The sequence below is a fragment of the Choristoneura fumiferana genome, chromosome 27 (genome assembly GCF_025370935.1).
Source record: "Choristoneura fumiferana chromosome 27, NRCan_CFum_1, whole genome shotgun sequence".
Classification (NCBI taxonomy): Eukaryota; Metazoa; Arthropoda; class Insecta; order Lepidoptera; family Tortricidae; genus Choristoneura; species Choristoneura fumiferana.
In genome coordinates this window covers 2,327,479-2,355,183 of record NC_133498.1, presented here as the reverse complement: position 1 = coordinate 2,355,183, position 27,705 = coordinate 2,327,479, and the positions used below count along the sequence as shown (strand labels likewise).

Here is a 27,705-nt window from a genome sequence, read left to right as displayed (position 1 = left end):
ACAATAAAGGGCTCGTAAGTAGATCTCCGTCTAAAAAGCGGCCAGGTCAAGTAGCAAACTTTCTGATTATTGTGCCTTTTACGGATTTGAACTTCAACGTGCGGTGCTCGTGATATTGTTTCTTAGTGCCGTGGACCAAACGGTTTAAGCTACCTCGCGCCAAGTTACGGTATCTGTCGCTACGATCTGTTGAGCGCCTACTACTATGTCGTGTGACGTCACGGTGCCGCCGTGCCGCTCGCGCTGGCAGTACTCACGGTGGGCGAGGCGGGGTCGGCGCTGACGTTGGCGGGCGGCGCGCTGGGCGCGAGGGCGAGCGTGCGCGCGCGCACGGGGGGGGAGGCCGCCCCGCCCCCCGCCACCAGCACGCTGTAGGCGGCCGCCGCGCGCAGCCCCTCCAGCGTCACCGCGCCCTCGCCAGCCGCCGCCGGCGCCGTCACCACCTGCTCGCGACCGCTCTCTACCTGCAGACACCGTGGTTGTTAAGAGTCACCGCCAGATGGCACTGTAACGTTGGACACATGCTAAAAAAATCTTTATTATTTTATTTATTAATCCATTTATTCCGAACACCATAGCCATAGAGGGTTTGTAATATTATCTTACAACTACGTTAATAATAATAATTTATAGGACGAAGGATTAACTTCTTGAAGTGGAAATAGGCAGGCCATCGTCCACCAATAAGATGGACGCAGTGCGGCCCCAGCGGGTGCGCGCGCGCAGGGCGGGGGTCACTGACCTCTGTGTAGTGCGCAGGCGCGGGCGCGGGTCTGGTCCACGTGACGCGCAGCGCGTGAGGCCCCAGCGGGTGCGCGCGCGCAGGGCGGGGGTCACTGACCTCTGTGTAGTGCGCAGGCGCGGGCGCGGGTCTGGTCCACGTGACGCGCAGCGCGTGCGGCCCCAGCGGGTGCGCGCGCGCAGGGCGGGGGTCACTGACCTCTGTGTAGTGCACGGTGTAGTGCGCAGGCGCGAGCGCGGGTCTGGTCCACGTGACGCGCAGCGCGTGCGGCCCCAGCGGGTGCGCGCGCGCAGGGCGGGGGTCACTGACCTCTGTGTAGTGCACGGTGTAGTGCGCAGGCGCGAGCGCGGGTCTGGTCCACGTGACGCGCAGCGCGTGCGGCCCAGCGGGTGCGCGCGCGCAGGGCGGGGTCACTGACCTCTGTATAGTGCACGGTGTAGTGCGCAGGCGCGAGCGCGGGTCTGGTCCACGTGACGCGCAGCGCGTGCGGCCCCAGCGGGTGCGCGCGCGCAGGGCGGGGGTCACTGACCTCTGTATAGTGCACGGTGTAGTGCGCAGGCGCGAGCGCGGGTCTGGTCCACGTGACGCGCAGCGCGTGCGGCCCCAGCGGGTGCGCGCGCGCAGGGCGGGGGTCACTGACCTCTGTATAGTGCACGGTGTAGTGCGCAGGCGCGAGCGCGGGTCTGGTCCACGTGACGCGCAGCGCGTGCGGCCCCAGCGGGTGCGCGCGCGCAGGGCGGGGGTCACTGACCTCTGTATAGTGCACGGTGTAGTGCGCAGGCGCGAGCGCGGGTCTGGTCCACGTGACGCGCAGCGCGTGCGGCCCCAGCGGGCGCGCGCGCGCAGGGCGGGGGTCACTGACCTCTGTGTAGTGCACGGTGTAGTGCGCAGGCGCGAGCGCGGGTATGGTCCACGTGACGCGCAGCGCGTGCGGCCCCAGCGGCTCCACGCGCACGTCCCGCGGCGGCTGCGCGTGCGCCTCTTCGCCTGAAGTGCGCACCTCCACGGTCTGACGACAAATTAATTGCTTTAAACTTTATCCATTTTCACACAATTATTGCAACTGGGACATAAAAGCGACGATTTATTACTAAAATAACGTAGCCGTTTCAGCTACATCACGGGCACCAGGGACACAAGTAGTGGTAGTTAACAGAAGTTCATTCGACTCATTGTGTTTTCCACATGAAAACATTTGACCAGTCCATCCAGAAAAATATCTGGCAGCCAGATAGGCGCCTCGCGCGTGACATTTATATTGCTCTTATTACTGATTCTGTGGTTCTGCTACAGAGCAATGAGGCCTATCGTTTTTTGTCTTTCTAGATGGCGCCACTGTTGCGGGAGGTTTTTAAGTGTGGCTTTCAAAGTCTGTTATTACGGACGTGAAAACAAAGTTTAGATTAAAATCATATTTAATACATATAAAAACCGTACCATAAAAATAGCGAGCAACCACATTGTTGCGTAGTCCCGTTGTTTTCGGAAAAAAAGGGAGGACAAAAGTTTCCGAAAGACAAAACTGTCTCAAAACACAGACATTCATTGCCCCGTAATGCATAATTTTCATAATTAATTTCAGGCAATGCAAAATATTCACAAAATTATTCCAATTATAAATAAACCCGCGTAGCTCACCCAAAAACTATGAGATTTGACATTTCGGAGACATCACGCTACACTAGCGGCGTATTCATACGCGATAGCCCTCATTAAAACTGACGTGTGGCGCGACTCCTGGCGCCATCTAGTATTGTAAGGACGAACTAATATAGCTTCACGAGTCACATGGCGCCATCTAGTATCGAGTGGTGTTTGTGTGTTTAGTGGCGGCGACTGGTGGTCATAATACGCGATTTCTTAATGTAAGAAAGAGTTACCTCTGTGGCGGGCGAGATGGCACTGGCGGTGACCGCACGCGCCGCGAACTGGTACGTGGTGTTTGGCTGCAGCGACGCGACATTCATCTCCAGACGCGACGCGCCGCCGCGAGACACGCGCTCCCTGCACGACCATATTCAAGACACTATTACACTTACACAGGAATGAGGGCTACTTGATACGCGAAGAAATATCACTAGATGGTGTTAGTACCGTAAAGCTTGTTTGACGTTACGGTTTTGCTTGCAATTAGGTCAAATAACTAACTAACTAGCAGCAGCAGTCCACTGCTGGACATAGGCCTCTTCCATAGCGCGCCACAAGACTGTCTTCAGCCCCTTTAAGGTCGTCCGTCCACCGTGCCCCAGGACGCCCTGCACTACGTTTTCCCGTCCGTGGTCTCCATTCGAGGACTCGTCTGCTCCACCGTTCATCGGTCCTGCGACAGACGTGGCCAGCCCAACGCCACTTCAGCGAACTAATTCTCTGAGCAAGATCGGTAACTTTCGTTATTGGTCCGATAATGTGATTTCGGATTTTATCCTTCAAAGAAACCCCTAGCATTGCTCTCTCCATAGCCCGCTGAGCGACCTTGAATTTGTGGATTAGCCCGCAGTCAAAGTCCACGTTTCGGCTCCGGCTACTAACTAAATGAGCCAATCGCAAGCAAGACCGCGACGTCAAACGATACTAACGCCATCTAGCGACAATTCGCCGTCGACGCCCTCATTTCTTAGTTCAGATCTGTTCAGATATTCAACTAATATTATAAATGCGAAAGTTAAGTCTGTTTGTTTGTTACCTTTTTACGTCTAAATCACCGAATCCATTTATATGACTAACGGTCTACAGATAGTTTGAGTGCCGGGGAAGGACATAGGATACTTTTTATCCCGGAAAATTGCATAGTTCCCGCGGGATAGCGATTAAATAATAAGCTAGACGACTAAAAAAACTGTTTAGCCCGTCAGTTACATAATTAAAACATATTGTACACGTATTTTTTCTTTTGTTTGACAAACAAACAATGACGAGGGTACAGTGCTTAGAAGTTTCGAGTGAAGTCACTATATGGTACGATTTTTACCCAATAGTGACGTCAGAAGCCTCCACTCTGGAAGTTTGATGATCTATACCTTTGTCGATTTTTAATAATTTGATAAACCAAAAAATGCGTGTCCCATATTTTTCCATAATTTAACTGTCGGACTAAATAGAATGATACATATTTTTAACTCAGTCGTCATCCCTATTCTACGCGGAGACGGACGGAGAGTACACGGCATTTTTTTATGACAAATGAAATTATGTGAAACGAAGTGGCTTGGGGTAAAGCAGTATCCAAAGGTCTCACCGTTCGCTGCCCTTGGCTCGGTACACGACGACGTATTCGGTGATATCTTCCATCTTCTTCTCAGGCTCCTGCCAACTGAGCGTGACGAAGCGGTGTTTCACGATAACCGCCTTTAAGCCCCTCGGCGCAGAGACTATAGTCGCGTTCTCCCGCCCCAGGTCCACGCCTTCAGGCAGCGTGTAATCATAGTAGTCCGGCTCAGAAGTGTAAGCGGAGGAGGTCTCGCCAAGGAAATCTGGGTCGTATTGCAAAGGGTCTAAGGTCGGGTCTTCTGAGGATATCAGGCTGTTGAAAATGTCGGTCGTGTTTGGGAATTTGGGAGGGTCTGTGGAATAAAATGAAAATAAATAAAGTTAAATAAAAGTAAATCAAATTTCAAATAATAAGAACGTAAATTTTAATAGTTGAAATTAAAATCAAAAAATTGGTAGGAGAGGTGGTCGTATCGTTTGAAGCACTGTGGAAACTCAAACAAATATTAATCTAAACGGTGTCTTGTCATTTGACCAAAAATCATCATCATCATCATCAGCAGCAGGAAGACGTCCACTGCTGGACAAAGTCCTCTCCCTTAGAACGCTACATTGAACGACTACTCGCCACTTGCATCCACCGGCTCCCCGCAACTCTCACGATGTCGTCAGTCCACTGGGACGGAGGCCTGCCAACGCTTCGTCTTCCGGTTCATGGTCGCCACTCGAGGACTTTTCTCCCCCAACGGTTATCTGTTCTTCGAGCGATGTGGCCCGCCCATTGCCACTTCAGCTTGCATATTTTTCGAGCTATGTCGGTGACTTTAGTTCTTCGACGAATTTCCGTATTCCGGATTCTATCGCGCAAAGAAACTCCAAGCATAGCTCTCTCCATAGCTCGTCGCGTGACTCTGAGCCTCTGTAAAAGGCTAACAGTCAAGGACCACGTCTCAGCGCCATAAGTCATCACTGACAATACACACTGGTCGAAGACTTTAGTCTTTAGGCACTGCGGAATATTGGACGAGAAATAAGTTCGCAAATTCAGACGCGTAGCACTGGAACATAGTCGTCCACCGCAGCGCGCCTGGATGTAGCGGCGACGGCGACCTGGCAAGCGGCAAGCGGCACCACACGCCGTCGGGCGTGACGCGTGACGCGTGACGCGTGACCGTGACGCTCACCGTCGTCGGGCGGCAGCACCACGAGCCGCAGCGCGGCGGCGGCGGCGCCCCCCGCCGACCACGCGTAGCACTGGAACATGCCCGCGTCCACACGCAGCACGCCCTGGATCCGCAGCGACGACCTGACACACATACCAACAGGTTACTATATACTAGACTTCGGCTACAAAAGCAGCTAGTTTTTTTTACATAAAACTGACCATGATTGACCCCTGTCTCACCTGATGTTAAGTGCAGATGAGGCCAAAGGTGTATCTTACTGGTTCAGTAACAGCTTATTCACTCTAGCTTTGAAGAGCCCTAGATTGTATTTATTCGGAAATACAGACAACGGGAGCGAATTCCATTCCTTAGCTGGTCTAAGTAGCAAGTGGTCTAAAATTCTTTGACTCAAATTCGACGGAGCTCCGCTTCGCGGACCTCCTATTCCGCGTGGCTGAGGCGCTTTGCGCCTTGATGCAACTCTAACCTAACCTAGATATTTTCAAGTTTTTGACAAAAAACAGGTTAGCGCCAGTTGCTTTTAAGACGAGCTACTTTTTAGACCACTTGCTACTTAGACCAGCTGCTTTTTTAGACCACCTGCTACTTAGACCAGCTACTTTTTTAGACCACTTGCTACTTAGACCAGCTGTTTTTTTAGACCATTTGCTACTTAGACCAGCTGCTTTTTTAGACCACTTGCTACTTAGACCAGCTGCTTTTTTAGAGGAAATGATACTAACGCATTAAATTAGGTAGTTAGTTCCACAAACTATTCAACCGCTATCAGTTTCCTGTCGCATATATTGAAGAAACGTGTGACCGGAAGGCCGGAAGCAAGTTTTAATGAATTGTAACTGTACCGCATGCACACCATGTCGTTTACAATACCCTTTCATTCTACGTGACCCATTTCTTCAGTAGGTATTAGCGACACGAAACTGACAGCGGTTGAAACGCTCGAAGAGCTACCCAGGCAGTGAGCCATTTTGAAAATACGCGAATGTTAATCACGAAACAAACATAACAATTGTAACACAAACCTAACACAGCTTTCTCATGTCAAGATTTACCCGAGTAAATACTACCTTTATTGTGTGGCTTATAACTATTACATAATACATAGCGGAGAGTGTGTGTGGCACACACTACAACTAAGCTAGACCCGATGATGAGAATTCACTGCACACCGAATGTGCTCACTTTTTCGTTGACTGTTTTTATGGTGCCACTCTTGAATACGTCGCCCAGAACTCGAACGAGTGGGGCCCTAGTGAGAAAGGGGTTAATTCTGCAGAAGTTGAACAGCTGATTTCGACTTAAACCCCTTTACACATAACATAGAAAATAGCTGTGTAATTTTTGCAGACTTAACCCTTTTTTCACTAGGTTCCCATAATTATTGAGCTAAGTTTTGGCAAATCACGAGTTTTTTCCCCGACTTTTTAGATTTCTAGCAAACTTCCCTGATTTCCCTGACCACCTTGAGCTTCCCCGACTTTCCCTGGCTTTCCAGAAAGGGGACACCCTGGATATGATGAGCTGAGCGTACGCACCCGTCGACGAGCGCGATGTCGTGATGGTTGGGCGTGAGCGGCTCCCCGTCCTTGAGCCAGAGCACGCGCGGCGCCGGCCGCCCGCGCGCCTCGCACCGCAGCGTCACGTCCCCTCGCTCCCGCGCCTTCACCACCGCTGAGCCCACCGACACGCGCGGCGCCGTCTGCCACACAACAGTAAACCCACAGTTACACATTACTAACACGAAACCATACCGCTATTGAGCAAATGATACCTATTTTTTTCATAGGAGATGCTACTATTGAACATGCTTTTTAGTGGCATACTGGTATTTCAGGTTTACAATGTTCTAAAATATTTTTTTCACACCTCTCCTTCAGAAAAGTAACTTTTCCTCCCTGTTAAGAGGGAGCAAAGTGCAACTTTTCTGTTTAAGGCTTTTCTAAGTGTTTTATTGCAAATGCCATTTTTTAAAGTTGATAATTGTAAAGCCACGCCATTTTCTATGCTGGTTGTTTTTTAATTATATTTAGTTTTTTTTTTTCAAGTTTCTTAATGCTCGGTGTGAAAAGTTGTATACTTAAGCCACTCGGGAGCAAAATTATTTTCATCTTGGGCGTCAACACTTGAATCCCTCATTACGCTCGGGATTCTACTTTAGAACCCCTCGCTACGCTCAGGATTCTATTGTACAATCCTTCGCTACGTTCTGGATTCAATGTACGCCCTCGCCGTAAATATACCATTTTGCTCCCATGTGACACAAATAACTATTATTGTGCCCAAATTTATATTGTTCTAAAATATTTTTTGTTACAAATAAATTTCAGGACTGAACATTGAACTTGGCACTCATTTAGATCTCGCTTCTTTTGTCGTTAAAGTCAACAATCAAGGCATACGAATAGTTATATTATAATATTGAACTTACTCTCATTTCACATTTATGTTTTGATGGGATATCATTACTTTTTGTACAGAAATAATTTAATTTAAAAATGATAAAAATTTACTAGTTTCTGATTTATTCCTTTGTATTCATCCAACTACCTATCTGGATGCCACATTTGAACTTTCTAGGTCTTCTGGAACTGGGTCAGAGTTTTGATCTATAGGTGAGTCAGTGATAAAAATGTAAATTTTTGGATGTTAATATCTAAATAACCGTTTGAGGTGTGTTTATGAAATTTGGAGCACATATGTATTTGTGATATGAACACCCGTCTAGATACCGCCACTTACGCGCGTTTCTACACTAGGAGGGATTCCTTGCCAGAAACATGGACTCCATTTGTTCACCTACATAACGTCCACTCGCCACGGAGGCACGGACTGCAGCACGGGCGAGAGTAGTACCGAACGTGGCAATGGCGCCCGAGTCTCCAACTCAACCCCGAAAGTCCCGCTCATTGCACGCGTTTTACACGAGAGTGAGGAAACGCGGGGCAGCATCTGACACAAACACTTCATCTGAACAGGGTTCGATTTGGAACTTTTTATTGACGATTTTATTGTAGTAGGAACGCGCGGGACACGCGGTATCTGGACGCAGAACGTCTCATCTGGTCAGGCTCAAAAGAAACAGAGTGAACTTTAAGGTCTCTACACATAACACCGTATCATACCACGACTGTAATATCAACGTGTCAGGCAAAAATATATCTAGACCAAGTTCAAGCTAACAGAACTGGCGAGGAGCACCGTGTGTAATTTTACCCGAACCATTTGGAGCCACTTTTGGCCCCCTCATAACTAAAAAACTATTTCACTTATACGTGTCAAATTTGGCTCATTTGTTGAGATTTGTGAGATACATTATGTGCTCCGAATTTCATAAACACACCTCAAACAGTTATTTAGACATTAACCTCCAAAAATTTTCGTTTTTATCACTGACTCATACCTATAGATCAAAACTCTGACCCAGTTCTCCAGGATCTCGGGAACGCGCGACTGCCTACGCGCGAGCTCGCGCGCAGGACGCCTCATCTGGACAGGTTCGTTAAGCCGGGTCTCCACTGAGCGAGCCGCTTTTCGCGACAGCCATTTTCGGTGGAATTTTGAGCCCGTATCGAACAAAATCATGCATCATGCGCTTGCCGGGCGCGGCTCGCTCAGTCGAGACCCGCTCGAGTGTTCAAGCATCATAAAGCCAAAGATACGCGTCTGTCTGTTTGCAACCTTATTAGGACATACCAGCACTTGCAGCGTGGTGCTAGTGTCAGCGGAGTCGAGTTTGGAGTGCGCGCGGCACGTGTAGGCGCCGGCGTCCAGCGCACGCGCAGCCTGCACGCGCAGCGACCCCGACCCCACCAGGTAGAAGCGCGAGTCCAGGTCGCTGGGGGGGGGGGACAGACACTCGGTAAGGGGACTAGCATGTCGTCAACGTAGCGCCCGCGTCGCTAAACAGTGCAGCTGCAGGCTGTTATAAACACTTCAAAAGGATATTAAGATTGGTTAGACCGAACGACGAAACGTCCCCTGTAAACATGTTTCACTGGATTTTTTGTCTAAAAGCATACCTCGTTTCAAAATTCACTTTTATTTACATGTATTTGGAACTTCTACCACAGGGTTTTCAAACTTATTCATGTCACGACCCCCCTTGGTTTGAAAAATATTTGGCGACCCCCTCCTAATTTTAATTCATTATTACTAATTTATTATTATTTATTATTGTGTTCCATTATTTGATTTATTTTAATAAATATTCATTGGGAAATTTTAAAAGTTGCCAGTACCTAAGTGAAATTAAGAGAAACTAAAGTTTCTTAGTTGTGATATTTTACGTTGATAATACAAACATTGAATAACCATAGACAATAACGCGACCCACATATTGTAACTGCCGTCAGGCGTCAGTCAGTCTGTCAGACGGTCAGACGGCTGGCGCTGGCGCTGGCGCTGGCACGGCCGGCAGTCAGCACTCACTTGAGGTCGATGGCGACGCCGTTATTGAGCCAGCTCATCTCGGGCTTGGGGTTGCCGACGGCGGCGCAGTCGAACGTCACCGACGCCCCTGGAACACGAACACGGCAACACATTTAGATAAACAGTGCCAAAGCACCACATTGGTTCAGACGGATTATTCACTCTCTTTGGCCTTTAATAGCCCTAAATTGTACTTATCTGAAACAAGAGACGGTGGCGGCTAATTCTATCGCAATCCTCGCTATCAAAGACGAAGAAGCGCTTTAAATATTAACATCTGGGAACGGGTCTATATCGCCTCGCATAACTGTTGAAAGTCAAAATTGCTGTAACGTTCCTGCTGCTTAAGTAGCGTAGTAGAAATAAGCAACCTGAGATATGTGTGCATAGGAGAAATTCGTGTCTGTACTCCTGTCCAGTGGTAGTGTAGGGGTAAGGCACGCAGCACGGAATGTTGAGGACCTGGGTTCGATTCCCAGCGCTGGTCTCTTTCTCTGGTTTTTCTGCGCATCCATGTCTCAGTTTGTATTTTCGATGCTGTTTGTCATAATATATCATTTGTGAAACCTAACTCTTTTTTCGCTGAGTCCATTTATTGTTCAGAATTGTCATATAAACAAACCTAACCAAATAATCTATAGAGTTCTACATGATGATCATTTAAAAAATAATGAAAATTTTGCGCTTTGGGCAGCAAAACAATTATGACTTTCCAAGAATTATGTGCGTACGACATCAGCGCCGTCTACCCATGCGTCATATTCATTAGTTCGATTTCGATGTCTGGGTGGCGTTAGAATCGCCGCCGCCGGTGTCGCGAGGACTGCGGACTGACCTTCGATGACGGTCTGCGGCTGCGGCGTGGCCACGAACCGCGGCGGCTCCTCCGCGCCCGGCTCCGCGCTCACGCGCAGCTCGATCTCGTCGCTCGTGCTGGAAAACGGACACTGGTTGTTGGTGGCTGTGTGACCGATTACTGTTGAAGCCTAAACCAACAATGTCGTAGCCTAACTCAACAGTGTCCATCAGTGTTGTAGCGTAACTTAACTGTGTTGTAGCGTGACCTAACAGTGTCGTAGCGTGACCCATCGGTGGTCTAGTCTAACTCAACAGTGTCCATCAGTGTTGTAGCGTAACGCATCAGTTTTCTAGCCTAACTCAATGCATTTCAAAGTGAACAAAGTCAAAGTGAAAATATCTTTGCTCAATTTAGACTATAACAAGCACTTATGAATGTAAAAAAAATCTATCACCGGATGGGAAAAGCTCTGTTGAGAAGAAAGTCAACGAGGTATATTTATATTTTTTTAACAGATTTACAATAATTAAATGATATCTATACATCACAAGTATTTAACACAACTTTATTTACGAGTACACGCGGTAGGTTCGCTATTTGAAGTAGGTAAGGGATCACTAATGCGGATCGTAATTATCTCCAAATATCCCTGTCCATTACTCAACAGTGTTTATACATCAAATACAAATATTTTATTTACCCAGTTTATCAGTGTTGTAGCGTAATCCAACTGTATCTTAGCCTAACTCAACACTGACCATCAATAATATAACCTAACCCATCAGTGTTGTACCGTGAGTCATGAGTGTTGTCGCGTGACCCATCCCATCAGACCATCAGACCATCAGAGCATTAGACCATCAGACCATCAGTGTACTGGTAATGGTATCGACCGACCTGTGCTTGTGCGGCGACAGCGCCACGCGGCAGCGGTACATGGCGGCGTCGTGCTCCCGCAGCGGGTCCAACTCGAGCGCGCCGCTCGGGGTCACTGACACGCGCGCCGCCTCCAGCCGCACCGGAGACCCGTTCTTCAGCCACGTTACCTGACAAATACAGTCAGCATAAAAGGAGCGGCCACACCGCTGCTTAAACAACGGTGACGGTACGGAATCGCAGTGACGCACCGTATGCGCACCGTTTGTATCGCATGCCCTCCACACCGCTGCTCAAAATACGCAGACGATGCGGAATAGCAGTGACGTGACGTACACGTCATGACTTTTGGTAGAGAGCTTGCGGTAAAGCACCCGGCCCGGCAAAACTGCATATTTTATATGAATCGTGCTGAAGTTCGTGTCAGTACTGTATCACTCGCCAGACGTAGACTGGCGTACACCGGCGCAGTGGAAAAATGAAGTCCCGGCGCCGGTGCCGTGCACGGCCATGCCGATGCCGGGCCGGCTTATGGAAAAACAAGCCATAGACTTCTAGTCGCTTCAGTTGGAAGGACCATCCTCCGGTGTTCCAATCCAATACTCACGTTCAGTTTGAGGACGGGCGGCGGGCTTTGCAGGCGGGCGGCGGAGTAGACCCGCCGCTCGGGCGGCGCGCCGGGCCCCATCAGGCGCAGGGCCAGCGGCGGGGGCACGGCCAGGCCGCACGGCAGCAGCGCCGGCGCGCCCGCCGCGCCCAGCACGCTGCGCGGGCCCGCCACCAACGGGGGCACCTCTGCGACACGAACACAGTGACTGTATTGGTATGTACTAGTCCATAATAGTTACAATATCCCAGCATTCCTAACTCATGGATGCATCGCCTTTGTTTTTGAAAACCTGACTTGCAGATCTTGACGCCAAACACCAACACCGGAAAACTCGACCCAAGCCTTCTTACGTGTACCATCAGCCAAATATGGGTCTACCACCCTAAAGCTAATAAGCGTTTGCATGTCATAAAACAATAATGCCAATAGACGTGTCTGTCAACTTGAAAGTTCGACTATAGCGACATGTTCATTTGAAGGAACTTGTTTAAAAATTGGTAGACCACTTATTTAGCTGACGTTACACCCTCAACGCCGATGGGATACTACATGCAAGGGCCCAGGTTAACTCATCTTGTCTGGGAGGACCCAATCATAATATCTATCAGTGCTGCAGCCGTGCTGTCCCGCCAGTCTACAGTCACTGCTCTCACCCACCACTCACCAGCTAAGTAGACGATGGCGACGCGCGACACGACGCTGCCCGCGGCGCCGCTCGCCACGCACTGGTAGTGTCCCGCCAGCTCCGCCGACATGCTTTCGATCAGCAGCGACCCGTTCGCTAGCTGTTTCCTGCAAACAGAACTTGATGGTCAGCACACCAGGTAAATGTCTCTTAAGAGGCTGACGAGTTTAAGCCAATCACAGCTATACCGTAGGGCTATGCCCGCAAGCTCTCTACGGAATAGAATCAGAAATCAGGAGATACGTAGAAGAACGAGGGTCACCTGCTAAGCTAAGCGAATTACCTCGTTGAAGTGGTTATGGGCAGGCCATATAGCACGTCCCTCTCGGGCACTCCCCCTGCCCGTGGCTCATCTGTATTTGTCTCCCGCCGACACCACGTCGTCCCTGCCGGGCGCGCCCCCGCGCGGTGTCTCCCCGCCAGCCGCGCCCCCCTCACCTGTATTTGTCCCCCGCGACACCGCGTCGTCATTGCCGGGCGCGCCCCCACGCGGTGTCTCCCCGCCAGCCGCGCCCCCCTCACCTGTACCGGTCCCCCGCCGACACCGCGTCGTCATTGCCGGCGCGCCCCCCACGCGGTGTCTCCCCGCCAGCCGCGCCCCCTCACCTGTACTTGTCCCCCGCCGACACCGCGTCGTCATTGCCGGGTGCGCCCCCACGCGGTGTCTCCCCGCCAGCCGCGCCCCCCTCACCTGTACCGGTCCCCCGCCGACACCGCGTCGTCCCTGCCAGGCGCACCCCCGCGCGGTATCTCCCCGCCAGCCGCGCCCCCCTCACCTGTACTTGTCCCCCGCCGACACCGCGTCGTCCCTGCCGGGCGCGCCCCGCGCGGTGTCTCCCCGCCAGCCGCGCCCCCTCACCTGTACTTGTCCCCGCCGACACCGCGTCGTCATTGCCGGGCGCGCCCCCCACGCGGTGTCTCCCCGCCAGCCGCGCCCCCTCACCTGTACCGGTCCCCCGCCGACACCGCGTCGTCCCTGCCAGGCGCACCCCCCGCGCGGTATCTCCCCGCCAGCCGCGCCCCCTCACCTGTACTTGTCCCCCGCCGACACCGCGTCGTCCCTGCCGGGCGCGCCCCCCGCGCGGTGTCTCCACGCCAGCCGCGCCCCCCTCCCCGCTGCACATGCCAGTAGCACCGACTCTCCCTCGTCAGCGACCGCATCGTGCGGCTCCGCCGTCAGTCGCACTCCTTCGTCGGGGATTAACTCGTCAAGGCCTGAAAAGACAATAAATTTTATTAAAGCATGATTTCCATCAAACGGCTCCCATCGGATTGAATCGGAAAGAATAGGAACGGATGCGGCGACAGCCGAAGGTTTTTTTTTTACATGAAACTGACAGTGATTGACCTCTATCACACCTGATGTAAAGTAAAGCCAAATGTCACTGGTTCAGTAACAGCCTATCCAATAATAGGCAATACGACGGGAGCGAATTCCATTCCTTAGCAGTTCGCATTATGAAAGATGAAGTAAACTTCAAAAATAAGATTTCCACCAAGTGGCATGCATCGCATCGGATCAGGAAGGATATGAACGGACATTTATTTACATTGCGTTCGGTCGACCACTACAAACTCGTTGGCTTTACAGCCTCGCTCCTCGCATTGTAATGCAACTTGCGCGATTTTTCTTGCAGGTCTAATACCCGGGTTTATAGGTAACGCCACCAGAGTTGAAGTCACGGACACAAAAACATGTAGGTATTAAATAATTTATTGAATCAGGCGTTACTTTGCAGAGGTCCATACCAATGAACTAAAATAATTTCCTTGCTCACCCGCGACCTTACGATAGCTAAGCTTATGCAAAATATGCGTGTTCATGCAGTTCCTCCACCTCCACACTGTAAGAACACACACAAATCACACAAACCCATCTATCACCACCACCACACCATTTAGTTCATGTAGGTATTGTCATGTACTCGTAATGACAGCAGAATTTTTACATTAACTCATTGGTTTAATTCATTCTCCTCTTAGGCATCAGTGCTTTTAGCAGCTGTGTGTGTAATAGTAATCATTCACTTTAACTCTCGTGGTACCTGTAACACTACACTACATGTATTATCTATGGGTGGAGTACGTGTGTGTGTCGAGACACCACTACAAGATTGAAAACCCCTGCCATCAGCTACCAAAACAAAAATAAACCTAATTTTAGAAACCAAGACTACCCATATTATTCCAGCGCCGCAGACAAAACAAAATTTAAAAAGACTAACAAAAACAATCCAAATCTCAAAAGCTCGTGAATCCACAACAATAACCGCTGATCACACAAAGATATCGTTTATTTATAAAAACCTTCATGTGTCATCCTTAGCTAAACGACAAACTTAGCACCGTCATTACTCAAACTAAGCACGACTCTTACCACCAGATCATAAGGTTTCAATTCTAATAAGATATCAATTCTTCAACGGTAGTAATACCTTTGTAATAGTACAAGCACCAAATTAGGATTTACAGTTTATAAAACTCATCCTCTATCGTATATCTTTAGAATTAAGGTTTACATTTGATTGTTTTTTGTTTCAAGGAATGCATATGCTTGCCGGTATTATTAGTATGGTTGTCAACAATGCAATCAAAGAGCCTTCAAGTAAATGCTTGATCTTATTAATCCAGAAGGGTTTGACGAACGCTTTTAAAATGTCTCTGCTATTCCGATGTAAAGGTTGAACAGGTTCAAAAGGTTTGAAGACGATATACGAAACTTCTGTGAATCCAAAAAAATCTGAATCATAATTGTTTATTTGCTATGTAGAATACAGTATGGATGGTGTTACAATCTTCTTGTCCAGTGCATCTAGCCTGCATCCAGAAGTACAAATTATTAACAGACTATACAAAAAAATAACTTTAATACAATACAATACAATTACTCTTTATTGTACACCAGAAATACTTAGTGAGCGTGAGCGATACAGAAAACAGGTACTTACACAGAGAAAATTACAAGGTAAGCAAAAGGCGGCCAATAACCAAAAACTGAAGCACCGATAGATCACCATTGATCACAAAATTTGTAAAAAAATATTAAAATACCATTTGCAATTGCAAAACTTCCGTTATTATCTTCAAAATCAAACGGAACTTACGAAACTTTTTCTAAATGAAATGGCCGGAGTGGTCATCATGTACCTACCTATACTACATATCCCGAGCTGGGGTGTCAGTATCCCCAACAGGAATCAATTGAAACTCAAAAGTCAATCATTGGCCATAAATCAGTGTAACGAGCGCCGCCCGCATGCGCTTGCGCAGTCAAAGTTTACGAGATTTAGTAATCCTTTAGTAACGGTCGCGCAATCACAATCACATTCGCGTTACCGTCTAGGTAACTAAATTTGAAAAAAAAAAAGATCTACGTAGTATAGTCTGATCAAATTTCGGTTGTGCGTCAAAACGTGACGTAATTTCGGCAAAAGGGTGATATTCACTACTTACGTGGACATTTTACAACTTTGGCGTAAGACGCACGGCAAAAAAGGTACGTAAAAACTACGAAACATCTGTTAGTAGCGTTAAAACAGCAAAAATAAGCAAAATTTCTTCAAACTATTGACTGACCATATCTGTCCAAACACAGAAGGTCCACTTCACACCAAACAAACATTCAACCTCTGCACCTTTCAATCTAATAACGACAACGCACACAAATCAAAACCAAGCAAACAACGCTTGATTAAACGGAAATAGATTCTATAACAAAGCAATAAGAATTTTGACATGTTTATTTTCGTGGTACATCACGTGCGGCTTGCAGCAGATGTTCTGTGATGCTATTGTCAGAGTTCGATAGTCGTTGGTTTTATTTGACTGCGTCAATTGAGCGGGTGATTAGCTTCCGATTGTGTGCGCTGTGATCGTTTGTAGATCTATGCGCACGCTTCGCAAAGCACAATGTCAATACAAATAACTAAAGACTGGATTATATGCAACTCAAAGGTTTGATTTATGCAATATTAAATTGAAAAAGTCTAGCTTTTATATATATTAAAAACTAGTCCGCTGCCCGCGACTCCGTCTGCTAAGAATCCGTTTAATAGAGGTGAGACGTACTAGGCAAAACGCGGACTGAGTCTTGCGAGTACGCGTCCACAAAAAGACTATAAACTTATAGGTCACGAGTATCTACGAGTACTAACCAATGAGGGCTATCGTTTTTTGTCTCACTAGATGGCGCACTGTTGCGTGAGGTTTTTAAGTATGGCTTTCAAAGTCTGTTATTACGGGCGTGAAAACAAAGTTTAGATTAAAATCATATTTAATACAACTTAAAACCGTACCATAAAAATATTGAGCATGCCACAGTGTTGCATAGTCCCGTTTTGTTCGGAAAAAAGGGAGGACAAAGGTTTCCGAAAGACAAAACTGTCTCAAAACACAGACATTCATTGCCCCGGAACGCATATTTGCCATAATAATTTCAGATATTACAAAATATTCACATAATTTTTCTAATTAAAAATAAACCCGCGTAGCTCACTAAAAAACTATGAGATTTGACATTTCGGAGACCTCACGCTACACTAGCGCCTCTAGCGGCGAATTCATTCGCGATAGCCTCATTGACTCATTGCGTAAACAAAATGATTCACGTAAAGGGGACCAGTAATGCTCGACCCTATACTGCTCAGCCATCACTGTACGACCTGATAATACGAACTCATTTTGGATTAGAATTATCAAGTCGTACAATATTAGGTCGTGCATTATTAGGGTGTCCAAATTTTTGCTCGGCCTGTTAATGCTCGACCTGTTACTGTACGTCGTTATAATCGAATCGAATGACCATAGATTTGTGTTAGGTTGTGTTAGGTCCAATTGTGACCACAATGTGCGAGCCGAGCGAGCGTAGCGAGCGTGCCGCGGCAGCGGCCGGCGAAGCGCCAGGACCAAATTAAGTTATTTTCTACTAAATTTATTAATATTCGGTGTACACGAAAAACATGATCAATCGTGCGAATCGATTGCTTGCTGTCAAAAGTGTGCTCCGATTATTAGGTCGTACAAAATCAGGTTGTCCAATAGCACCTTGAACATTATCGGTACAGGGTGATAAAGCTCGACCCGTATTCCAAGTGACATGTGATTGAATTATCAGGTCGTACAAAATCGGTCGAGCATTGTCTAGGTCGTACAATAACTACACCCACGTAAATACGCTCCCGTGATTGCGTATACATCGTACTAGTTTTAGTAGTTTTACGAATATTATCGAACAAAATCGAATCGAATTCCACGTCACAGTTCAGTCTTCACGTTTTATATATTTTTTAATTTTAACTTATATTAAATACCGACTAAAAACTTCCCTTCGTACTTCATACAGGCTTAGGACTGTAAGCAATTTTTATAAATTTTTCAATTAAAAAGTGTACATAAATGCTTGTTTTCAAGTTGGCGGAACGTTGTCAGCCGCCGTACTCCTAAATACTCGTACGCTAAAAGAATCGCGGGCGGGAACGCGTACTCGCGCGTCCAAGCCAAAACCTATTCCAAAAACCTATTCCAGTAAATACGTCTCACCTCTACCGTTTAACGCTATCCCGCGGGAACTTTGCAATTTTCCGGGATAAAAAGTATCCTATGTCCTCCCGCGGGACTCAAACTATCTGTATACCGAATTTCAGCTAAATGGTTTCAGCGGTTTAGTCGTGGAGAGTTAGGCAGACCGAGGACCGATTGTTTTGGGGACTTGCAACAGCGCGTGTTTGCTCGAGACCTGAACTAAAAACGCATGCTATAATAATAAGTTCTAAAAATCAACGTTGCCACTGCTCTCATCTGTCACAACTATCCTCGGTCTCCCCTAAACAAACAAACAGACAGACTTACAAACTTTGCATTTGTGTATTAGTGGGATATATATATTATTTGCATAGTTCCTGCAGGATAGAGTTGCAGACAACGGCTAGCACTAACTAAAAATGATGGTCTATAGACAGATGTTGCACTCAAGACTTAGTCTCTGCGCCCGCACTTCCGTCCGGCACAGCAATTGACCTGATTCCGGCCGATCAGGCGTCGCCGGGCCTGCTGCTTCGTTCATAACACATCGTATCAGTTTGCGGAATGTAGGCTGACCCCCGACGCAAAAAGAGGGGTGTTATAAGTTTGACCGCTATGTGTGTCTGTCTGTGGCACCGTAGCTCTTAAAAGGGTGGGCCGATTTGAATGCGTTTTTTTATTTGAAAGCAGATTTTTTCGTTGTGTTTTATGTACAGTGAGCAGCAGAAGTGTGTAAGCGGTTACGGCTCAAAATTATCTAAACACTCTTATTGCCTTGGCAGAAGAGTCGTGTGTAGAAAAAGAAATCGGCAATAAAATGAAAATTGGCCCAATACTCGTTGCAAGAGCACGAACGTTGAATATTTTGATGTCGGTGTAACAGTCAGTCTTCTAATTCGAAGACGCGTCGCCAGCGACCCGAGCCCGCTCGAAGTTTGCCGAACTTTGCCGAATTTTGCCGACCTCTCTGCTCTACGAACAGCTGAGGCGGCGAATTTATCTAACTACCGTCATCCAGTAGTTTGTCGATTCCACGAGAGATGTCCGTGAACCAATAGGAACGCTTCATTTATATATCCTCGCTCCCTCGCTCCGCTCAGCTGTTTCCAATAGAGATGTGCTGGTTAGTGTTCTTACAGTGTGGAGGTGGAAGAACTGCATGAACACATATTTCTTACATAAACGTTGCTATCATAACGCGGGTTAGCAATGTAATCGCGTATTAATTCGCCACTAGAGGCGCTAGTGTAGCGACAGGTCTCCGAAATGTCAAAAGTCACTGTTTTTGGGGTGAGTTACGCGCGTTACGCGGGTTTATTTATAATTAGAATAATTTTGTGAATATTTGGCAATACCTGAAATTAATTATGGCAAATATGCGTTACGGGGCAATGAATGTCTGTGTTTGAGACCGTTTTGGCTTTCGCAAGCCTTTGTCTTCCCTTTACGGGACTACGCAACCCTGTGGCAAGTTCGATAGTTTTATGGTAAGGTTTTAAGGTATTAAATATGATTTAAATGTAAATAACCGCCCGTAATAACAAACTAAACTATATTTCAGGCAGGACCTTTGTCTACAGTGGCGCCAACTGGTGAGCGCGAAAACGGTAGACCTCATTGTTTCAGTTTAGCTATTGGTTTTAGGTCCTATATACCTATGTATGTATGCATCAAATTCCGTACATTTGCGGACCGGTTCGTAATTCCGAACATCTTAAAGGGATCGTTTTATTGCATTGGGAAATAGGGCAACCCTTTCGACCCCCGCACGACAGCAGATATAGAACCCTGTCTGCCTCAAATTAAGTCGAAAACTGATTGACAATACACATTTTGATAGATTGGTAGTGACCGGTGAAGGGTTAAATTAGTTTAGGCTTTATTTTAATGGTGTTAGATTGAGAATGGTTGTGTCACATGGAAGGAATAGGGTTGGCAAGCAGGGGGAGGGCAATTAAAATTCTTGTAAAAGGACATTAAAGTATTTTATGACATAATTTATAATGAATTATTTCAGTTTATAATTTATGGGAAATTTAAGTAGAGACTTTAAGAGACTTAATCATCGAACGAAAAACGCTATGAATATAACAATATTAACACTGGAGTGGAGGCTATAAATATCTAAATAGTTCGTCAGTTATTTTATCAGTAAATATTGGAAAGTAATTTTGCAATTCAATTATTAAACAAAAAATATAAAGATATATATTCAGTTAATAAAGTTCTAGGTACGTGACGTCACGAATCCCCACTCTCGAATTTTAATGCGCTTCATCTTTGTCATAACTCAAACTCAAATGATTTATTGCTCACATTGTCATCATGTCATGTCAATGTGTGCGTCATTTTTTAATTGATTGACAAAAGTAAAAAAATATCCAATATTTTCTGATATGCTAAATGACGGACGAAAGACGAACGAATGGCCAAGTGCTTAGATAACCTGACAACAAGCTTGAAATCCCGGGTTCGATCCCGTCGGGCAGATATTTCTATCAATTATTATTTATGTCAATTGGTGTCAATTGTCCCATGATATCAAGTTTTTTAAATAGAATATTTTGATAACATTGTTAAATGAAACCGTTTAATTCAGTAATTTATCAAATACCTAAATGTGTTACGGGAGTTTACGTAATAGAATTTTATTTACCAGGGAATCTTCCCAATTATTAAACGGGGTTAAGAACTACTGAGCCCAAGACGCATGGCTATGCTAATGCTATTTGCTCAGTTCCAACACGAGGCGCGCCCGTCGGCTGCTATCAAACTTATTGTTCCAAGCTCATCCATCAAAGTTGGCGGAGATTGGAGGAAGCCGGTTTAACATGCAACGCCGGGGCAGGCTGTTCATACAACAACATACTACATGGTGTAACTTTGAACGTGATCCAAATTTAGTGTTTCTAGCCCAGTTACTGCTGGACAGTAATAATAACAATGATAAATACAGAAGGCGGTACTTCTGGACACGGCACGCATCGTCCGGAGGTTCCTCACTCTGCGGCCCTGACCAGTAGCTTGGGCCCTGCCCCGTTACCGGCGGCAAACTAGGTTAGGTTTTTATAATATTTTTATTTTGTTTGTACTTTTTTGTATTTTACTTTTTATAACTACTTATTGTAAATCTAAGAATTAAAATAAATAAAGGGAATAATAATATAAAGGCCTTTTATTGTTCCAAATACAGGAGTTTCGATACTTCGTTTTTTACAAATTTCCAGTTGTTTGTAGGTAATTCCTTGTTTAGTTATTTGGGTTAGTACTAGTTTCCGTATATTTGGACTCGTCTCTGGGTATAGGCCTCCTCCAGCTTCTTCCAAGTCTCTCTATTTGCCGCTTTTCAGCCAGTCTTTTCCGGCTGTCTCCACTATATCGTCTGTCCATCTTTTATAGGGTCTACCGACTTTTCTTTTTCCAATGGGACCCTTCCATTTATTTATGAGTATTGTCCACCTTTCGCACTACTGCTTTTGTTGTTACGTCCTTGTTTCAAACAACCCGAAAACAGCAAACTACTCGTCCTACATTCGCAATAACAAAACGCACGCAGCCTATTTCCTTTCTCCGCGAACAAAACGCTGCCCTACATCGCCATTTTCCATCATGGCGATTCCCGCTCCAATTGACAGCTACTTTTTTTTCAATCATCAACCGGGATACTTTGTCTGTGGCCACAAAGGTTTGCAATTACAGTCTCTGGCGGATTCAAGACTGAAGTTCTTTGACCAGAAGTTTTGTGATTGGGATTCGATGCTGTTGAAAGTTTCTGACGGGAAAAATATAATAAAAAAACTGACTTCAAACAACTTTCTTAGGAATGGTTTTTCGGTTTATCTTACAATTTAAATGGAATTAGACTAATATTATAAATGCGAAAGTTTGTGAGTCTGTTTGTTTGTTTGTTACTTCATCGCGTCTAAACCATTGAACCATGATTGATTGATGGATGCATTGAGGGTTTTCACAGAGGCGAAATATCGCTAGATGGCGTTAGTATCGTGAGGTCCGTTTGACGTTTGACATTTGCTTGCGATTGGCTCATTTCGTTTTTTAACCAACCACGAGCAAACGTCAAACGGAACCAAGATAAAATAAATACGCCACGCGAAATATCGCCATCTAGCAATATGTCGCCTCTGTGAAAACCCTCATTCGGTACACAGATGGTTTGAGTCCCGGAGAAGGACATAGGATAGTTTTTATCCTGGAAAAATTGCATATTTCCTTCGGGATAGCGGTAACCAAATTCTACGCGGGCAACGGCTATTATTATGAAATCTGACCATTTCCCAGACTTAACCCCTTCCCGTGACGTCGCGGTTCGCGGAACACCTTCCGATTGCCTCGGAAATGGGGGCGGCGGGCTCGTCCTGCAATATCCGCCAGCCAACACACGGGGCATCCGGGCCGGAGGTATCCTGCGTTTTTCGGAGAATTCACCAACACGATTGTATGCGCAGTGACCAGGAAAAATCTGTTTTTCCTCTGCTTGGTTTACACAACCCTGTTTTTGATAGTTATACAAATATAGCAACAATACAGCCTTACCCGGCTCTGGAATTACCTAGTTTTCACGCTGTGGGAAGACGCCGGCTGAAAATCAGCGCTGCAAGTTTTTTTTTTTAGCTCGCAGCTTATAAGTCTGACCCATTGCCACCTACTTATGTGTACTTATTTATTTATTAACTCTAATTGAGATGGAGTGAAGAACATCTGCGAGTCGCATTAGGCCATACTCGTAACCTACTTACGATGACCGATCCATCTTTACTAACACCTATCGCAAATTGATGAAAATACTAGCTTTTGCCTGCGGCTTCGTTTACTTGGAATTCGGTTATCGCGCGCTGTTCCCTCGAAAACTGTGCATTTTTCCGGGATAAAAAGTAGCCTATGTCACTTTCTGGCCCATAAACTATCTTTATGCCAAAAATGCGTTTCGACGTGAAAGACGGACAAACATACAAACACACTTTTGCATTTATAATATTAGTATCGACCCGGATAACTCTCGTCTTAAATCGAGTTTAGCACGACATGTTTCGGGCTAATCCGTAGCCCTTCTTAGGAGCAACACGACTCGGCGGCTGCTGCAACGGGCTAAACTCGATTTAAGACGTGAGTTATCCGGGTCAATATATTTAATATGAGTTGGAGTTCAAATCCAAAACGAAGTGACATTATAGCCGCACGCGCACCTGCGACTGTCCGCGTAGAGGAGACCCCGACGGGCTCGTTTGTCAGCGTTGACGAGTCGTTGACAGAAAGGTTTGTAGCGCCAGTCCACACACAATGCGGTACAGGCACAGCCAAACGGTTTTTAGGGTTCCGTAGCCAAAATGGCAAAATGGTTTCGCCATTTCCGACAGTCTGTCTGTCCGTCCGCGGCTTTGCTCAGAGACTATCAATCCTAGAAAGCTGTAATTTTGCACGAATATATATGTAAATTATGCCGACGAAATGGTGCAATAAAAAAAATCTGAACCGGTGGGTGGAAAATTAAAAAAAAAAACAGGATGGTAGTAAGTATATCAAACTTTAAAGGAAAACTATAACTGTATGGTTTTCAGGCCTAGAACTCGGCTTCCAACAGATGTACCGCCAATAATGTTGAATGGTGTACAATTGAAACGTGTGTCGCAATTTAAATATCTCGGCCACCTGCTCACGGAAGACCTAAAGGATGACGCTGATATAGAGAGGGAGCGCAGAGCGCTGGCGATAAGGGCGAACATGCTGGCACGCAGGTTTGCGCGTTGTACGAGAGAAGTCAAAATCACACTATTTCGTGCATACCACTTCGTTGTACACGTGCAGTCTGTGGGCCCGCTGTACCCGCAAGTCGCTCAGCGCTCTGCGCGTACAGTACAACGACGCCTGAACCTCTGCCCCTACACACCATTCGTTGTAAGTCTAGCATGGAGTTTTATTTAAAAAAATATATATTGGAAATCCGAATAACGTGTGTCACCGACTGTAACTTCCCATAAGTCGCCGACGCGTGACGAAATCGAGATTTAAGTAGTGCAGTGCTATTGAACTTTTGAAAGCATTCGAGCTTAACCCCACAGCTTTAACCAGAATAGACAAGTGGAGGCCTACACTTGGAGCATCTTAACTAAGTACACTTTGTAACCTTTACACTATTTAAATAATACGTAACAGGAAAGTATTTAACTTGGCCTTTTGTAGAAGCTTAAAATCACACCACGAGTTAGAGAAGGAAAAAGCTTTGCTTGGAGTTTCTTGACGTGATTCAGGGACTTGTCCCACCGGCGAGGAAGCAATAAAGGCCTGTCGCGTATGAATTCGCCGCTAGAGGCGCTAGTGTAGCGTGAGGTCTCCGAAATGTCAAATCTCAGTTTTTGGGTGAGCTACGCGGGCTTATTTATAATTAGAATAATTTTGTGAGATTTTGTACATTACCTGAAATTAATTATGGCAATTATGCGTAACGGGGCAATGAATGTCTGTGTTTTGAGACAGTTTTGTCTTTCGGAAACTTTTGTCCTCCCTTTTTTTCCGAACAAAACGGGACTACGCAACACTGTGGTTGCTCGATATTTTTATGGTATGGTTTTATGGTGTATTAAATATGATTTTAATCTAAACTTTGTTTTCACGCCCGTAATAACAGACTTTGAAAGCCACACTTAAAAACCTCACGCAACAGTGGCGCCATCTAGAAAGACAAAAAACGATAGCCCTCATTGGCAATCGACTTTCACGCTCAAGAAACGAACAATACATATACTTAGATCCCGTGTTAGTAAGAGATATTCAGTAAACCTCCGTTTCCACCAGAGATGTGCGAGGGATGTGTTTTTCATGAACCAATAGAAACGCTTCATTTACAAATCCTCGTACAGCACATCTCTGGTGGAAACAGCTGCGCGGAGCGAGGGGAGGTAAATGAAGCGTTCCTATTGTTTCATGAAAAACACATTCCTCGCGACATTATTCTCGTACATCTCTGGTGGAAACAGAGTCTTAAGAACTGTTCTTGTAAAGTACTTGTCATTTAGTATTCTTAAACTTGGTAATGACTTAATTGTCGTCGTCTAGACCAGTTGCGGTGCAGGTAATTGAGCTGCATCCGCGAGTCGGTGAGACTTCTTAGGCCGGTTTAGTTGCAGCCAGCGTTGGCTGTTTTATTTTCGGTTCTAGATATACCTATCTATCTATCTGATCTATCTAATACCTTTAAACGAGCAATTCTTGTATATATATCGGGGATCTCGAAAACGGCTCCAACGATTTCGATGAAATTTGGTATGTAGGGGTTTTCGGGGATGACAAATCGCAGCGGCAGCGTGCGTCATGCAATCACGGGTATTAATCCAGATGTCTATCTACGGACCAAATTTCATCCAAATCCGTCTAGCCACATTTATAATATTAGTAGGATAAACCTCCCCTCCTCCTGTTTACCATCAACCCCCCTTGTTTGCAAATGAAGTATCGACCCCCTCTTCGATAATTCATCCAAATATTGGCCTAAAATCCATTAGGGTAAGGCAACAAATCGCGCGTCAAACACATAATGCAAGTCTATCAATAACTTGTTGAAAACAGATCGGGAACTAGATAAAGGAAAATTAACTTTATACCGTGGTTTTAAGAAGTGTTTTGGCGTGAAATCTCGGTAAGCAAATTTGGGGAGCTTGATTGATTTTAAAGCGACAAGGTTCTTGGGGAAACGCCGAACTTATATTGGGTTATATTGGGTTTCGTTATTTTTTAAACCGCGACGAAAAAGGAGGGTCGTCATAAGTTTGACGCCAATGTCGGGATCCCTTCTATTTTAAGTTGGCATAATTAATTTCGCATAATTTGTATTAACATAATAGTACAGTCGCATAATATACTTTGGTCACTACTTTGTTTGACAATTACGGTTTTAGAATAATTTTAGTTGGACTAATATATTGGACTGATGAATATTATATGTTATGATGTCTGTCGGTGGCATCGTAGCTCAGAAACGGACGGACCGATTGCGATGCTGTTTTTTACGTTAAAGCGAGTTTTCTTGCATTGGTTCTTCGCTATGTTTGATAAAAATCAGGTCAGTCGCTTTTGAAATATTGAAATTTGAAATGACAATGTCGGGGGTTTTAACTTGTTATATTTTCCTGTGTATATAATCAAAAGCGAAACCAACATAAAATGAGTCTCCTGGAACATAAAAAATACCTTCCATATACGAGTAAACAAACACTATATGCTACATCCCCTCACAGTCAAGACGCAATAACCCACAATTGCAGTAAAAACAACCCACTGTCAGCAAAACTTACAACAACCTAAAACCATCCGTGTCTAACTCACCAGAAAGTCTACAATCTACTGACAGCTTAACAACCCTCCTTAAGCTCAATTTAGACTAAACTGGTCTCTAAGGTTAACAGATAGAGTCAATTATCCTAAAGGTAGAGGAAGATTCCTTATTAGACGATACTGTTTTGTTTCCGCGGTGTTACATCGGTTTTGACGATTACCTGCAACAAGAAGAAAGTAAGTTAGTTTTTATTTTACAGTAAAAAATATGCTTAAAAATAATCGATAATATTTTAACAGATAGGTTTATCTCATAATCCTCTCACTGTGAGAGGAGGCCTATGCCCAGCACTGGGACGTTTATAGGCTGGGCTGATGATCATCTTCTCGGCCTAAGTCGAGGCCGGTTGGTTAATTTACCAGAATTGTTATTTACTAGTAGCACCTAGTAGTAAAATTTCCATTCGCGTTTTTTCCTAATGGTTTTTTAATGCAGCTTATTTTCACAATACAATACAATACAACACAATACTTCACAATCGCATTTTTCTAAATTTTAATTGACACAGAAACATAGGTTTAGGTTACGTTAAGTTTACATCGACTAAAATGACACAGAACAGAAGTAGGAGCGGAGCTCCGTCGACACTGTTACAGCAACGATAAAAAATGGGAAAAACACGATATTTAGCTTCAGTAAAAATCCATAGTGAGATAAAAAGCAAAACTAATTGGGGAAAACGCGAATGGAAATTACGCTACAGGTAAATAAAGTTTTTGGAAAAATGTTCCAACCAGCCCTTTTTCAGTTATATAACAAACGACGCTCGAAGAACAGATAACCGTTGGGGAAAAAAAGTCCTCGAGTGGCGACCACGAACCGGAAGACGAAGCGTTGGCAGGCCTCCCACCAGGTGGACTGACGACATCGTGAGATTTGCGGGTAACCGGTGGATGCAAGTGGCGAGTTGTCGTTCATTGTGGCGTTCTCAAGGGGAGGCCATTGTTCAGCAGTTGACGTCTTCCGGCTGATGATGATGATGATGATGGTGATAGCAACAAACAATATACATCCACGACTCAAGAACATTCACATTCTTCGTACAATTATCTTCCCCGACTAGCAGTCGAACCCATGTGCGGAAGCTACTAGACTCTAGTAGTTAGAGAACTCTAGTAACTAGAGCATCTGGTCGTCAAATAATAATAACGCACTTGCCTTTTCCCTCTCAAAGACGAACCGAATAATCGAGGGGCGAATTTTAAATCGATATGGCACCCCTGGGCCAATAACACATTGGCACAGTTACCCTCGCCTGGACAAGGACAAGCACGATCAGTTACTAAGAATGGGGGTTTCCGTAC

At 45.7% G+C, this 27,705-nt stretch overlaps 1 protein-coding gene across 1 annotated transcript in view; it reads right to left on the bottom strand.

Moving 5' to 3' along the window:
* fra (neogenin protein frazzled) overlaps nt 1–27,705 on the bottom strand; it is a 138,368-nt gene that overhangs the window by 19,156 nt on the left and 91,507 nt on the right. The window contains 14 exon segments of the mRNA XM_074108434.1: nt 258–464; nt 941–1,162; nt 1,272–1,751; nt 2,623–2,746; nt 3,978–4,302; nt 5,134–5,255; nt 6,672–6,835; nt 8,830–8,971; nt 9,565–9,652; nt 10,400–10,497; nt 11,261–11,409; nt 11,847–12,034; nt 12,514–12,641; nt 13,563–13,749. Coding sequence (XP_073964535.1) covers nt 258–464; nt 941–1,162; nt 1,272–1,751; nt 2,623–2,746; nt 3,978–4,302; nt 5,134–5,255; nt 6,672–6,835; nt 8,830–8,971; nt 9,565–9,652; nt 10,400–10,497; nt 11,261–11,409; nt 11,847–12,034; nt 12,514–12,641; nt 13,563–13,749 — 2,624 coding nt within the window.